The sequence below is a fragment of the Meles meles genome, chromosome 6, assembly GCF_922984935.1.
Source record: "Meles meles chromosome 6, mMelMel3.1 paternal haplotype, whole genome shotgun sequence".
Lineage (NCBI taxonomy): Eukaryota > Metazoa > Chordata > Mammalia > Carnivora > Mustelidae > Meles > Meles meles.
Genome location: NC_060071.1, coordinates 139,904,479 through 139,920,185, shown reverse-complemented (window position 1 = coordinate 139,920,185; position 15,707 = coordinate 139,904,479). Strand labels below are relative to the sequence as shown.

At 47.4% G+C, this 15,707-nt stretch overlaps 1 protein-coding gene across 1 annotated transcript in view; it reads right to left on the bottom strand.

Annotated features, from left to right (window-relative positions):
- MAP3K9 (mitogen-activated protein kinase kinase kinase 9) overlaps window positions 1-11,856 on the bottom strand; it is a 73,759-nt gene extending 61,903 nt beyond the window's left edge. Inside the window, exons 1-2 of the mRNA XM_046008529.1 lie at window positions 11,129-11,856; window positions 3,261-3,674 (exon numbers count right to left, since the gene is read on the bottom strand). Coding sequence (XP_045864485.1) covers window positions 3,261-3,674; window positions 11,129-11,525 — 811 coding nt within the window. The 5' untranslated portion in view covers window positions 11,526-11,856. The remainder of the gene's footprint in view (window positions 1-3,260; window positions 3,675-11,128) is intronic.
- Window positions 11,857-15,707: the final 3,851 nt, after the last annotated feature.

Genomic DNA, 15,707 nt, shown 5'->3' with positions numbered 1-15,707 from the left:
GCACTGGGAATAGACTGAGAAAGAGGAGCCCAGATCCCTGATGACAGTGGGATGTCCATAGCCCTGCAGACTACTTTCCAGAGACAAATGAATGTATGCCTTGTTTTAGCCACTGTTATTTTGGGTTTTAGGTTACGTGCAGTCAAATCTGACCTTACCGAGGATTGCATGTCAACAGAGGATGCTGTACGTGTTCCACTGCCGGTGACAGCACGTGACTCTTTAAAGCAGGTGACCAGGATAGTAGAGCACTTTAGTCACCTTTCCACGGAGCCTTCTGTAGCAGTTAGATGTTCATCACCAACTACTTTCTTTTTTCTACAAAGACAACCCGCCTATATACATACTCTTCTCGCTAGTGGATCTAAATCAATGAACACATATGATTCCTAGAATTCTGCCCTCACATGACAGCAACCAAATCCAACTCGCTAGACCCTAATAAAAACCAAGAGGGGGCGCCTAGGTGGCTCAGTCAGTTGGGCGTCTGCCTTCGGCTCAGGTCGCGATCCCAGGGTCCTGGGCTCAACCCCCACATCGCACTCTCTGCTTGTTGGGGAGTCTGCTTCTTCCTCTCCTCCCCACACGTGCCCACTTGCTCTCGCTCCCTCAAATAAATAAAATGTTAAACAAAGAAACAAAAAAACCCAAGAGAAACAAGCCAGCATCCCCAGGTCTGCAGAACACAGTGAAGTTGTGACTCTGCAACTGGTGGGTAAAAACCAACATAACATTTCCAAAACGATTTTTTAAGTCACACACACAGAACAACGGAGTAAAAACAACAGTGTCAAAAAAAAAAAAAAAAAAGCAAAACAAAACAACAACAGTGTCATCGAGACTCACACTGGCTTCCCACAATCCCAGGCAAACAGCCACCACGGACAGATGTCAAGGAGCTACCCCAACTCCCCTGTGAAATTCGCAGCAGGCAACAATATCCGCACCAGCCACACACCCCAGTGCACTCTGCACATTTCGGGGCATCTGCGACCCTGATGAGGTCCAGGGTCAGCGTGTACCACAGTAAGTCCAACCCCCGCCATAGCACAGTGCACCGGAGGGCTGCACCTTGGCAATATGAAAGGCCCCTAAAGACAAAGAACGAACAGGGTTCTGTCTCCCCAATGACAGAATGACGGTGAGGTCTCTTGCCATCTCCTGCAAATGGCAGAACCTTGGCAGGGTAACTTTTCCTTCTCAAGAGCCTAGACTTCAATCACAAATCTCACGGAAGGTAAAACCTGGTGTTTACAGGGTGAAATTACACCCAAATTTGAAACTTCCTGGAGGAAATGATGGGCAATTCCACCATCCGAGCCCAGGTTTTTTAAAGAGTCAATATGTAGGGTTAGAGCACTTTGCCCACCTCTTCCAGCACGAGGACATAAGAAAAAATAGTCGACTGCTACATCACATCTCCTACCAACACATCATGCCTCCGAAGTCAGGTCTAGGCAGAAATGTGAAAGGGGTCACCAAAAGTTTTAATTTAATACGTTTAAAAAACAGAATCTGGGAGGAGGGATGAGAATAATCATATTTTATTTTATGGAACTTAAATCCTTCACATGCATTATATACAACGTTCCATGCTTTCACAAGGATGACTGTTTCTATTACTGGGAGAAGAGGGCTCAGATAGAAGAGATAAGGGTAAGAAAGGCTATTTTAAAGTAAATTGGAAAGTCTATTTGTGTGTGGGTGTGTCTATATATATAAATGTGTGTGTGTGTGTGTGTGTGTGTGTGTATTTATTTATTTATTTTTACTTTAAAAACATCTGGGAGGATATGCCAAATGTAATAGTTACACTCCCTGAAGGAAAACATTACTGGTTACCTTTCTCTTTTTTATCTACACTGCCCAATTTTTGTACAACAAAAACATCTACTTAAATAATTTTATTTAATTTTTTTTTAAAGATTTTATTTATTTATTTGACAGAGAGAGAGAGATCACAAGTAGGCAGAGAGGAAGGAGGAAGCAGGCTCCCCGCTGAGCAGAGAGCCCGATGTGGGGCTCGATCCCAGGACGCTGGAATCATGACCTGAGCCGAAGGCAGAGGCTTTAACCCACTGAGCCACCCAGGCGCCCCTTAAATAATTTTAAAATGTATCTTTCCCTGAAACAAACACTACATTATATGTTAATAATAAAAAAAAAAAATCTTAAGGAACGATAAAATAAAAATAATAACTGTCCAAGAAAACGCCAACAGCAAAACAACAACAACAACGGATTTTTAAAAGTAAACATACATAGTAGTATCAACAGGAAAATAAACCACATCTGGAACCGCTCAGAACAAAATAAAGTCTGAAGGAATCCTGGGCTCAATGCGGAAGGAGACAGACAGTGAAGTTCCGGGACCCACACCACCTCCCCCAAACCCTAACGCCCTCCTCTCCAGACAGGATGCTTGAAACGATCTTAAGCATTTCCTATTTAACAAATGTCATCCTTTCGATCACACAGTTCAGGCAACAGAGGGCACAAATTACGACTCGAAAGCAGCAGAGTCCCAGCGCCTGCAGATTCCTCCAAGGAAGAGACTGGTTTCCACCAACTCACCATGTAATTATGTCTAACACTTGCTTTACAATCCAGTTCATGGATCCTGGATGTTTAATGAACAGTTACTTCTCTGTTCCTGCTATTAAAAACTAAGTAGTTACAACAATTAATTAATAAGACCCGTAGGCTATCGGGAGTCCACAATACTACAGGCCAGGTCACACTCTCCCAGGGGACATTGTCACCTGAATCGGCCCCACAGCTTAGACGACATGCCCCTTTCTTCCTTATAGCCCCTTCTCTGGGGGTACCTCAAGCTGGGGTGGTCAGGCAGAGTGCAAAAAGGCGTTGTAGTTACCTGGTGTTCCACTAAAGGCGGAAAGCCCTTTTGTAATTACAGGCATGCTTCCCTAAAGTGGAAAAATCTACGTTATCTATCTATCTACATATGTGTGGATATACACTGCAGAGCACATCAGAATTACACACTGCCAACCCTGCCTGCTAATACGAGCTTAGGATTATTCCAAACCCCTCGGCTACCTCATTCTTCTCTTTCTAAACCAATTTTCCCTGGCACTCATTTCATCCCTACAACTCGACTCAAGGATGGAATGGTTTTATGCAAGGAATTCCACTGTTTCACTGCCCACTGAGATTCCTTCGGAATCCACTCCCACCAAAGCCACTGACTGAGTAGAGAAGTCCTCGTGAGCCCTCCAGCCCGATCTCTTCATACTCACTGTTACTGGACTTAAGGTCGCGGTGGATGATGGGGACAATTGCCTCATCATGTAAGTAGTTCATCCCTCTGGCAATCTGCACAGCCCAGTTCACCAGGATGTCTGGGGGAATCCTTTTCCCAGATAACACTCTATTCAAAGGCCCTCCACGTGCAAACTCCATGACCAAGCAGAGGTTGGGCTCCTTCAGACACACCCCCCTAAGGGCAATGATGTTGGGATGCTTCAGCATGGCGAAGAGCTTGGCCTCCTGGCGAACATTCTCTATAGTCTGGCTGATGTCCTCATCGGGGTCATGGCGAGCTGCTTTCACGGCAACCTCATCCCCTATCCAGAAAGCACGATAGACCTTCCCAAAGCCCCCGATGCCAATAATCTCTTCCAGGGTTAGCTCCGCAAAATCAATCTCTAACACTGAGAAAGAGAAGAAAAAAAGAAGTCAAAAACATTCTGAAAACACCACAGAATCATCCATTTACCTATCGGTAAACATAGCAAGTTATACTCCCTTGGCTTTTTTGTCTCCCCTCTATAAGGTAAGCTCCATCAAGGCAAGAAATGTGGCTAGCCTACTTTCTGTTACATTAATCTTAACGACTAGCACATAGTGGGCTTTCGATAACTATTCATGTGATAATTTCTACTTGGAACATCATGCAGAACGTCATACCATGACAAACCATTTTAACACAAGGTAACATAGAGGGAGATCATTTTGGGGAGACTTCTTCATTTTTCTGTGTACTCGATGGTGAAAAGCATACAGTCCAGTGACAAGCCAGACATACAACAACCAAACCACAGTGTGAAAAGAGCCTTCATAGCCGTATGATCATATTAGGAAACCACCAACTCCCACTGCAGGACAGGATTAAGAGGGTGAGTGGGAAGGGATTCTCAGGAAAGGCAACGCAGGGAATGTGTCCTAAGAATGAGTGGGAGGGAGGGTGCCTGACTGGCTCGCTGGTAGAGCGTGCAACTTCGGATTTCGGGCTTGTGAGTTTCAGCTCCATGTTGGGTGTAGAGATTGCTTAAAAATAAAACCTTAAAAAAAAATGAGTGGGCGGGATCTCATCAGGCAGCAAAGATCAGGACGGAGAAGGACAATCTAGGCAAAGGGAAGGTCATGAGCAAGAACAAGAGGTATGAGAAGATATTGCATATTGAGAACTTCAAGGGGTGCAGTGTGCCTGGATTATATGTACCGGGATAGGAGATGAGGCTCAAGGTCTTGTTGGGGTCAGCTAGGTTGTCAAATGGTTTAGAGTCATTCTGAGTGGCTTAAACTTCACACTGTGAATGGTAGGACTCATGCATTTTTTTTTAAAGATTTTATTTATTTATTTGACAGAGAGAGAGAGAGAGAGAGAGAGAGATCACAGGTAGGCAGAGCAGCAAGCAGGGAGAGAGAAGGGGAAGGAACAGGCTCCCTGCTGACCAGGGAGGCCAATGTGGGTCTCGATCCCAGTACCCTGAGATCATGACCTGAGCCGAAGACAGAGGCTTAATTAACCCAATGAGCCACCCAGACGCCCCAGAACTCATGCATTTTTTAAGTAGGGGAGTGCTAGTAGACTGTGACTTAGAGAGGACATTAATTCTGGCAGCCATGGGGCATCTAACCTGGAGTCCAAGGAGCCTTCTGCAAGAGGAACCACTAAGGAGCCACTGAAGTAAGGCAGGCATGCAGGCACAGGGTGCAAACATGAGCAGCAGGAAAGACAGAAGATGGGAAATAAACTGGGAGGATATTTTCAAAACGTGGTTCTACCAGGAGCTGGTGACTAAGATGTGCAGAGAGGAGCCTCCCAGGGGACATCTCACTGCAGAAGTCACCTGCGTCACAGCTCCATCCCTGATGTCCCCAAGTACCACACCCAACCACTCATCTCCTTTCCAATGCAGAGGATGAACCTAAGAGGACGAACCTGATTACGCCATTTGGAAAGGGATCCATGGCCAGATCACAATGGCCACCAGTGATTACAAAACTCGGGCTAGATAAGGCGTTGCTATAGGAGTAAAGTGCTATGTTATGTTTCTCTCATGAAAACCCTGTGCTCCGTCTTCTCAGTCTCTTTGTCTTTACCTGGCTGACTCATACTCAACCCTCAGGTCTCAGCTGAAACAAAATCTCCTAGAGAAACTTTTCCTAACCCCCGCCTAAATGAGGTCAGGCCCCCATCAGACACGTCCATAAAAGTCTGTTTGGCAAGACCCAACAAGGTTTAATAACCTGTTCAGTGCCTGCCGTCCTGCGAGATTGCGTGATCCACAAGGGTAGACTCTGCCTGTTTTACTCACCACTGTACTCACTCTGCTGAACATTTAGCAGGTAAGCGGCAGTCAAGTAAAAGGGGGGGGGGATCTATCTCTGTAGGAAATAAACCAAACTCAGATCTGAACTTTTTTTTTTTTTAAATGCTTAAATGCACTGGCCCTCCTGAAACACGAAGAATATAGTCAGTTTGCTAAAAAAGAAAAAAGGGGCACCTGGGTGGCTCAGTGGTTTAAAGCCTCTGCCTTCAGCTCAGGTCGTGGTCCCAGGGTCCTGGGATCGAGCCCCACATTGGGCTCTCTGCTCAGCGGGGAGCCTGCTTCCTCCTCTCTCTCTGCCTGCCTCTATGCCTACTTGTGATCTCTGTCAAAGAAATAAATAAAATCTTTTTAAAAAATAAAAATAAGTAAAAATAAAAAGGGAAAAGAAAAAACCTAAGAAAACAAAGATATATTTCTGAACTTCTGGCAAAACCAAAAGAGGAAGTGCCCACTGCTGGCTGTTCTCTTCCTTCCTCAGCCAGCTCCAGAGTATCTCCAACCACCACTCAAAACTCTACTCTTTCTTAATTAGAGTATTTCTGTCCTGTCTAGGGCTAATATTCGTTTGTCTTTTACAATGCAAGAGGCAGTATGCATAAAAGAATACAAGAAGTCTAGCCCAACTTGACCCCCAAAGTTCCAATTGTTCAAGCTTTCACCTCATCTACCACTCCTCTTAAAAAATAAATGTTACGGCTGGTCCTGCAGACTCACCATCAAATCCACTCTAAAATAGCATATCATGCAGTACAAAGGCCAGAAAGCTAAGAACTACATTTCCCAGACTCTCTGACTGCTACAGGTCTGCTTCTGCCAATAGATGCACAAGATAGGGAAGGCAGAAGTGAGATGGACACCATCTTCCTGCCGCTTCTCCAGCCAGGCATGGCTTTGGAGAAGTGGGGTTTTCCTGCATGCCAGTGTCCAATCACTAGCTCTGGGCAGATGTAGAAAGGAATGCTGCAAGGCCAGTGGTTGCCTAAGCTGGACAGCAACTACAACTGGATGTTCTTCAAATCGACAGCTTTGATGTCAACTCCTGATTCTGTATGTTTCTAATTAGAGAAGTAGTAGCTTGCTGGGTGGGTCACGTCTGCAATGTTCTGGGAGTTGTTCTCATAGGTCCAGCTAAAAGTCCCTTCTCCCTGCCCTTCCAACAATTCTGTAAGCACCCAATTCCTGTGCTAAATCACTTTCTGCTTAAAATAGCTTCAGTGCATCTGGGTCCTAAAATGAATCCTGATTAGAATTCTTATCTTGTCTGTATGAAATAAAAAAAAATGTGTATACTAAGAAGTGATAAGAGACCCTCTTGAAGAAATATGTAAATTATGTTAGGCGTCTCCTGGGTCACGGAGGGGAGGAACATTCACTTTTTCTAACAGCTTTTACACTGATGAAAAGATAGCTGTCTCTTTAACAAGTTTCCATTCACACATCTCATTTCCTCAACTGAATATCCGAATTTTCCTTAATGGAATTAACTGTTGTATTTTCTCTTCTATCTTTCCTCTTTTCCTCTGGTCTGAAGCATAGTTGTGAACCCACAAGACGTGTTAAAATTTTTAAATGTATAAGGATTTAAAAGAAGTGATTCCGAACTTGGGTGCTGAAGGGACAGCTCCTTTGATGGCATTTCAGAGAAGACAGAAAACCTCTGCCGGGAAGAGACAGCAATAAGCTCTCTCAGAGTAGAACAGAACCTCTCAGGCTCTTGCTAACTAGTTAAGGAAATATTATGACCGGCCTTCAAGAAGGTATAGAACACAGCTTGCAAGTGGATAGAAGACAGATGAGCGGGGCCTGGGGGAAGGCACTTTATTTTCCCTTCCCTGTGAAGAAGTCCCTTAGGAACTAGACCTTCACCTGCAGCTGAGAGAATGTGGGGCTCTCCTTTCCCACTGCAGTCAAGACCTGGTTTTAAGTAAGAATCAGGTCACGTCACATTCAGCACATGTTTCGGTTTCTGTGGATGGATATTTCCAGGAATATCAGGAAGAAAACCTTACTTCTTTCATTTTGGCAGTCAAGATGTTATTCTCTCTCAGCTGTATTCTTGAAAACTAAACACATAGGCACATTCCGGTAGGTTTTGGGTAAGTGAATGGCACATACTTCACTCACTTAAAAATCCCAAGTACAGAGGCGCCAGGGTGGCTCAGTGGGTTAAAGCTTCTGCCTTCTGCTCAGGTCATGATCCCGGAGTCCTGGGATCGAGCCCCGAATCGGGCTCTCTGCTCAGCAGGGAGCCTGCTTTCCTTCCTCTCTCTCTCTGCCTGCCCCTCTGTCTACTTGTGATCTCTGTCTGTCAAATAAATAAATTTTTTTTTAAAAATCCCAAGTACACCTGAAAATATATTCTTAGATTTGCAGTGGATGCAAGAAAAAAAATGTAAATTAGTAATAATCTTAATTTATGCCCCGCTTGAAAACAGACACAATTCTCCTGTAAGAGAAACTTTTTTTTTAACACCTAGGACTGTATATGTCCCAAGATGATAAATTTGGAACTGTACATTTTCCCTCTTTCACTGAAAAAAAAGATGAGTGAGCTCCTATGTTATTTATATTTGTCAGTCCCATGGAGAGCTAAGTTTTCATATCTACGCGGGAGGGCATAAAGGCACTATATATATATATATATATATATATATATATATATATCAGATGATTTCTAAATATCTATTATATTTCCTATTTGTCAAAAAATTTGGTAATTTCCCCCTCTTCTGTTTTGAGTAAAGTTTGAAGCAAAATTTTCAATTTGAAAAGCAATATTTAAAACTAAAACATTCTTACTTAACTGCAGTCTGCTATTCATTATCTAATGTCACAATTCATGCCCCAGAAGAGAAGTTCAAAAGGGTAACTGGGGAAAAGCTGTCAGTGGCTCAATTTCATTCCAAGTCTCTGGCGACAAGGTTGTCAATCACTTTATTTTCCGAGTGACACTCACTGAAACGGTGGACACAGGACTCCCATCAGAGCACCTGTCAGCAATTTCCCGAGTTCATCTTTATCAAAGCATTGTGCCAACATGGTGTATTTACATCACCAATCCCCCTCAGGTGTGACTTATAAGCACCCCCTTATCTTATCATTTCTTTATCTCCTGGCTTTTTTAAAAGTTTTATTTATTTAAATAAACTCTGTACCCCATGGTGGGGCTCAAAGTCATTATCCTGAGCTCAAGAGTTGCATGCTCCATCAACTCAACCACCTAGGCACCCCTATCTCCTGGTATTTAATACAGTATCTATCTTTTGCTAGGCACTCGAATTGATTTTTGAATGGAATTAAATTTTCTGAATTATCAAGAATTAATTCCAGTCGAGTTCAGAACTTCTGATGAGACTAAATAAAATAACTTACCAGGGTCTTCACTGCCATGTGCAAGTCAGTGCTTTTCATAAGCACAAAGTACTTCCTACTTTCTTATCTGAGTTCTAGAATCAGGAATCTAGCCTACAGAAGGTAACTTTTGGCACAATAAAGATTAAGTCCTGGGCACCCAAGGGAGGAGGACCACGGCTGATGTTCAGCAGGTGAGTTTTTCCAGCCCATGTCATATTCACGCCTGACTACTCTGACAGCTGGGGGCACAGAGATGGAAGAAACGGAGTTCCTGCTCATGAGCCACACACACCTCTCCCACTCTGACATTAGCTGTACAAAAAAAAAAAAAAAAAATCACAAAACATAACCCATAAAGAACCTCAAACCTTTGACTTATGCATAAAAAACTGCATTGTGTCTAATATGCCAGACCATTCTTCCAGTATTTCTTTCAGTATGTGACCAAGTTCATCTTCAGCACTGCATCAGACACTACACTAGGACCCTTAGTCTTCACCTTCTCAGGACTCGAGCCAAAAAGATTTAACACCCAGAAACCATTTAAAATCGTTTGTTCCCTCCAGGCATTATGAAGATCAAAATGTAGAAACGGGAAGTTTTACACGGAGTGTGAGGGAGACAGAAACAAAGGGAACTAAGGATCTGAACACCAATTTGATGGTCAAAACCCCAATAAAGAAGAAGAGAAATGTAAGGAAAGAGGTTATGCTATTCTTATTAAGTGATGGTATTTAAAGAAAACATCTTAAATAAAGTAACACAATCGTTCAGGTGAAAGTCAGTTACAGGACGGAAAGAGAAACGTTACGAATGAAATGTAAGAACTAAATGCCTAAAGTTGGGCGCCTGGGTGGCTCAGTGGTTTAAGCCGCTGCCTTCGGCTCAGGTCATGATCTCAGGGTCCTGGGATCGAGTCCCGCATCGGGCTCTCTGCTCAGCAGGGAGCCTGCTTCCCTCTCACTCTCTCTGCCTGCCTCTCTGCCTACTTGTATCTCTCTCTGTCAAATAAATAAATAAAATCTTAAAAATAAATAAATAAATAAATAAATGCCTAAAGTTGGCGCTTGGTAACGATTTTCTTTAAATAACTAAAATGCAAAGTAGACAAAGTATTGAGTAAACAATAATAAATATGTATTAACAAGACTTTTTAGCAGGGAAGAAATTGTGGGAATAATCAAATATAAAGCAGTGTCAATTGCACAAGAAGATATTTACATCTTCTAAAACCACCTAGCAGAACTGATTCAGGGATTCCAATGGCAATTTGGCTGCTTTGAAAAAAAAAAAAAAAACAAAGGAAATATCATTGCAGGGTGTGGAACAGGGGGCTCCTGGGAAATTGGTGAAAACCAGGCCACTGGAAGAAAGGCCCAGGGAGGGACCCGTGGGCATGGTCCCCTTGAGATTTGGCAAATACCAAATATAGGCAAGGATCTAGGGTGAGAAGAAAGGAGAAAATGCTTTATCTGAACAGCTTGGGTGTCAAGGGACTGGGATTTAGCTACTGTACCTTGCGCTCCTGATCTCTCACGGGGGAAGGACATACTTTTCCCTCTCCAGTCATTTCTCCACCCATCACCACAGGCTTCTTCACACACTCGCACCCTGCTCAGCACATCATTCACTGAAACTCCTAAAGGTACAACTTCTGAGATACAAGACTGCGATCCGAGAAATCAACACGACATTTCAAAGACACTTCAGCCTTGAGTTCGCACGGGCTTCCGGGACTTGAGAGCCAGCCCAGCCAGCCCTGCGGGAGACACCCCCATCCGCTTCAAAGCAAATGCCTTGAAGGGGCGGGGACAGGCCGTAGAAGAGGTCGGGAAGGTCCCTGATTTGGGGACTAAGGTTATGACAGAAACTACCAGCTGGCCTGAAACCCTTCCAGATTTGGGGAAGCCGGGAGTGCGACATGGGGAGATTCTCGTGCTGGGGCTCCAGGATGTGGAAAGCAGCTGAGGTGGTCAGATGAAGGTTAAGAAGCCCAAGCGCCTGAGGTTCCTGGCAAGGCCTGCGGCGTCTCTATCTCACCCATCGCACCCACCAAAGCAGCCCCTGCAGCCCGAGCGCGCGCGCACACACCCACCCCCAGGGCAATCGTTCCCCACCCGCTCTGCGACCCCCCCCCCCGCAGGCCTCCAGCCCCCCCTTCCCAGCCCGGCTCGGCGGCCCCGCCTTCGCCTTACACTGAATGGGCGGGTAGCAACTGGGGTCCTCGCCGCCGTGCTGGCAACGACTGGAGAAGGCGCTGCGCGGGGTCACGTAGTTGCTGGGGAAGATGCCCACCCGCTGGTTCAGCTGCCCGGTCCACCAGCCCTCGTCGCCGGACACCTGCGAGTCCTTGGACAGCACCTCCACCACGTCGCCCAGCCGCAGGGTCAGCTCGTCCTCGCCGGCCGCCTCGTACTCGAACACCGCCGTCCAGTAGGGCAGCGGTGCATCGGAACCCAGCTCCCCCGGGGCCGCCGCCTCCTCCTCCTCTTCCTCCTCCTCCTCGGCCCCGGCCCCCGCTCCATCCTCCCCCGGCGGGGCGGCAGCTGCGGCGCTCGCCAGGCAGCCGAGAAGCGCTCTGGAGGGCTCCATGGAGCGGCCGATCCATAGGGTGCGGGGCTGCCGCCGCCCGCAGGAGCCGCCGCCGCCTATTGTTCATGCGGCTCCGCAGCGCTGGGGGGACCCCCTCCCCCGACGGCGGCCGCAGGTAGGGCCCGGGCTGGCGGGGCGGGGAGAGCCGGCTCGCTGGGGCTGGCGCGGCGACAAGTGCGCCGAGCGGGAGCGCTCACCGCGGCATGGGGGCGCGGCGGGCCGGGGCCCCCGCCTTCGTGCTCGCCCCCCGGGGGCGGCCTGGCCACCTCCGCCGCGGGTACCTGCTCGCGCAGCCCTAGCCCGCCGCCGCCCGCCGGCCGCCGCTCCCCTCTCCGCGCCGCGCCCCGCCCCCAGCGCCGCCCGCACGCCCGGGACCACCTGACGCGGGCCTGGCTCCGCCCCAGCCCTGCGGACCCGAAGGGGCGGGGCCGCCCGGCGCCGGGCCCACCCCCCGCACGCCAACCCGCCCTCCCATTGGCCGCAGCCGGCCGTCCGCAGGTTCCTATCTCCGCGGCCGGGGCTGCCCCGCCAGTCGCCGACCCGCCCCTCTCCACCCCCTGCGCCTACGTGTCTTGCCCCCGGGCCCCGCCCCCTTTTGCGGGCTCTCCCTCTCAACCCCAGGTCGACCCATTTCCCTCTCCCATTGGCCCGCGGCAGCTCCAACCATTGGTCGGTGGTACCTGTCCATTTCCTGCGAGAGTTCAGCACCTCCTGGCAGGAGGAGGCTGCGGCCCCATTGGATGGGCGCCCGAGGAGGGATGGGTGGATCCTCGAAGGTAAGGCCGAGCCTCCTTTTGGACCCAGAAGACTGGAGGAGGCCGCGCCCTTTGTTTGCTGTGGTCGCGCAGGGGCCCCGCTGGGCAGCACCTGTGCTCTTGATCCCCAGGTGAGCCTTTGAGACGGAGCCGAGGAGAAGGGAGCTGGCTCGTACCTCCCCCGCCAGCGCCCTTCCCTCTTCCAGTTGGCTTGTCCCGGCTCTTGGGTGGCCCTCGGCCCCCGCACAACCAGGTGGATCCGCTTCCACTCCCGGCCCCACTCCCACCCAGGAAACTTTTCATCTCCGTAAGGCCCTCCTTGGGCCCATGGAATGTTCTTCAGAAGCACTCTCGCCCGTTCACACAGCTGGCTTCCTGTCAAAGGAGACCCCATACCGTCCCTTTCCAGAACTCGGAGAGAACGAGAGACCGCGTTACTGGGGCTTCAAACTGAGGCCGGGGAGCTCAGCTTAGAAGCTGTCCGTGAAGAGGGCTTGGTCTCCCAGAACAGACCCAGTTTTCCTACGATTATGAGATTCTTTTGCTTGAGTGAATTGCTGCTCGGACCATGGTGACCTCCAGAAACCTGATGAAGAACCAAAATGCCCTGTACATACAAGCCAATGCTACATTCCTGATGAAGGGCCAATCTTTTCTACAGCCTTTTGTTTTCCTCGTTTCTCGAACATTAAGAACGAATGATGGGGCCCCTGGGTGGCTCAGTCGGCCAAGTGTCTGCCTCAGACTCATGTCCTGATCCCGGGGTCCTGCTCCCTGCTCCCTGCTCCCGGCTCCCTGCTCAGCGGCGGTCTGCTGCTCCCTCTCCCTCTGCTCTCTCTCTCAAATAAATATTTGTTTAAAAGAATGAGATAAGTGGACCCTAATATTTCTTCTTCGTTTTAATCCTATCACAGTAATGTAAATTTCCAAGGAGAAAGTTTACTGACAGTTCAAAACGGGTCAGTGCTGGGGGAATCTAACCCAGTCTCTACCAAACTGTGTTGCCTTTTCCCCTTCAGTGGTAGGACCAAATACGATTTGTTTAGCAAGAGTTAGGGCTTCCCCGAGTATTTTCTGTTTAATTTTAGTTTGAGGTTGATCGTTAGACAAACTGGGGATCGTCAATTTGTAAAAATAATCCAGGCTGGCATCTTCGGCCCTGTCCCCACCAGCTGCCTGATCGTGGGCAAGGACTTAGCCCTGTAGTTCATTCTGCTCCCCCTTTATGTGAGCGGTGCAGACTGGAAGATCCGAGTTCTTGTAGGCCCCACCTTGCGTGGTTTGCATAAAAGTCTGGCGTCCCTAGGCATCCCACACCTTTGGACTAGGTAAGTGTACTGCTCTGGAGAGCATCCAATGTAGGTTTCGAAAAAGGACTTCTGAGTAAATGCCCTAAAACTAATGGGAAGATTCTTATTGTACACAGGATCAGTGAGCTGGAAAAGGTATGGATGAGTCTTTAAGTAAATTCTCTAGGTTTTGTTCAATCCAGAACTATCCCACCCCAAGCAGAAGAGCAGGTAAGTGGGGGTAGAATTACTCCATTTTAAAAGAGACCATAAAAAAAATAAGATTTTATTTTCTTTTTAAGGTGTTTGTTTGTTTTGAGAGAGAGAGAGAGAGAGCACGACCAGCAGGAGGGGCAGAGGGAGGAGAGGGAGAAGCAGACCCTCCCTCGCACTGAGCAGGGAGCTCACCACAGGGCTCAGTCCCAGGCCCCTGAGATCATGATCTGAGCCAAAGGCAGACGCTTCACCTACTGAACCATCCAGGCGCCCGGTGAAAAAAGATTTTCTTGATAAAATTTTAATTAGGAGGAAAAAGGAACTTCTCCTAAACACACACACACACAGAAATAGAAACAGAAACAAAAAAGTAGGAAGGTAGAAAGTTGTCAGAGGTAGATCTCTTTCAAGTAGTAGGATTATGAGTAATTAGGCAATTTTTATTGTCACTTTGCCTATTAGTAATTTCCTATGCTTCACTGTAGCTTTTCTTTTTCTTTTTTTTTTAAGATTTTATTTATTTATTTGACAGATTGGGAAAGAGCACAAGTAGGCAGAGAGGCAGGCAGGGGGAGAGGGAAAAGCAGGCTCTCTGCTGAGCAGGGAGCCAGACGTGGGACTACGATCCTAGGATCCTGGAATCATGACTTGAGCCAAAGGCAGACGCTTAACGGATTGAGCCACCCAGATACCACTCACTGTAGCTTTTCTGATCTCCACTCCTTTCCCACCCAGTGAAGAAGAGGGAAAAAATCCTCAATCCCTCTCAGTAGGGAAAGTCTAACTCCTCATACAACGTAAATCTTTAAGACCATAGCATGTGTTTAGGACTTCCTGGAGAGTCAAGTCATCAAACATTTCAAGAAGTCTTTCAGTAAATGTTTGTCTGATGGATAAGCACTAGGGATTCAAATGAGGGAAGATCCTTTTGGCTAAAGTTGTCTAACAGGGTTTCATGGAAGAGGCAGAATCAAAGCTGGTCCTTAAGGGCTTAGGGGGTGGAGGAGGGAAGAATTTGCCTGAAGGAAAAAAGGGAGAGCTTGAGCACAGTCACAGAGGTGGGCTGGAATGAGTAGGCTCCTCTGAATGGAAGAAAGGACGAGGAGAAACTAAAATAGGTTGAGACCAGATTCTAGAGGGCCTCGTAATTGCTTGAATCATACTGATAATTGAGTTGATTAATTGTAATTATTTAATGCCCAGTTTGTTCACCATAAGGGTGGAAACCTGTCTGTCTGGTTCTCTACAATTCTCCCAGCACCCAGAGAGTGCCTAGCACATTACTTGCTCTTGGTACACGTTTGCGACGGAGTGGTAAACTCGAATACCAAGCTAAGATGCCTGGCTTTTGTTTAGCAGATAAAAGGTCATCACTGAAAGCTTTTGCACAGGGCTGTGGGGTAATGAAATATCTCTGTCACCTAGGACCAGAGGAGATGAGGGATGCATAGACAGGAGCTTACGCTGGGCATCGAAGGATGGATGTCGCTCGCAGAGTGGAGACTAGAAAGCATGCACGTGGAAATTAATGTGATAGACAGCGGTGACAGAAGTACCGGCCTGCAGAGAGGAGAGAGTGTAGGAAGGGAGTTGTGGGAAATGAAATTGACTAAATAAAAGAAGGGCCGGTAGCAAAAGACTTTGAAAGCCAGAGGGAATTACCAAGATTTTATCTCATTTGAGTTCTTGGCCAGTGGTTGACAAATATCACCCAAAAGGGGTCATTTTGTCTACCACACTGAAAAGTCTAGTATCAGCGGTACAGCTGCGCACTAGACTTTTACACCAGATCCTGATTTATCCTGGCTCTGTTCATTAAGACAGACTTTGCGGGTGTCTGGGTGGCATAGTTGGCTGAGTGTCCAATTCCTGGGTCCGGCTCAGGTCATAATCTCAGGGTCATAAGATCGAGCCCTGTGTCA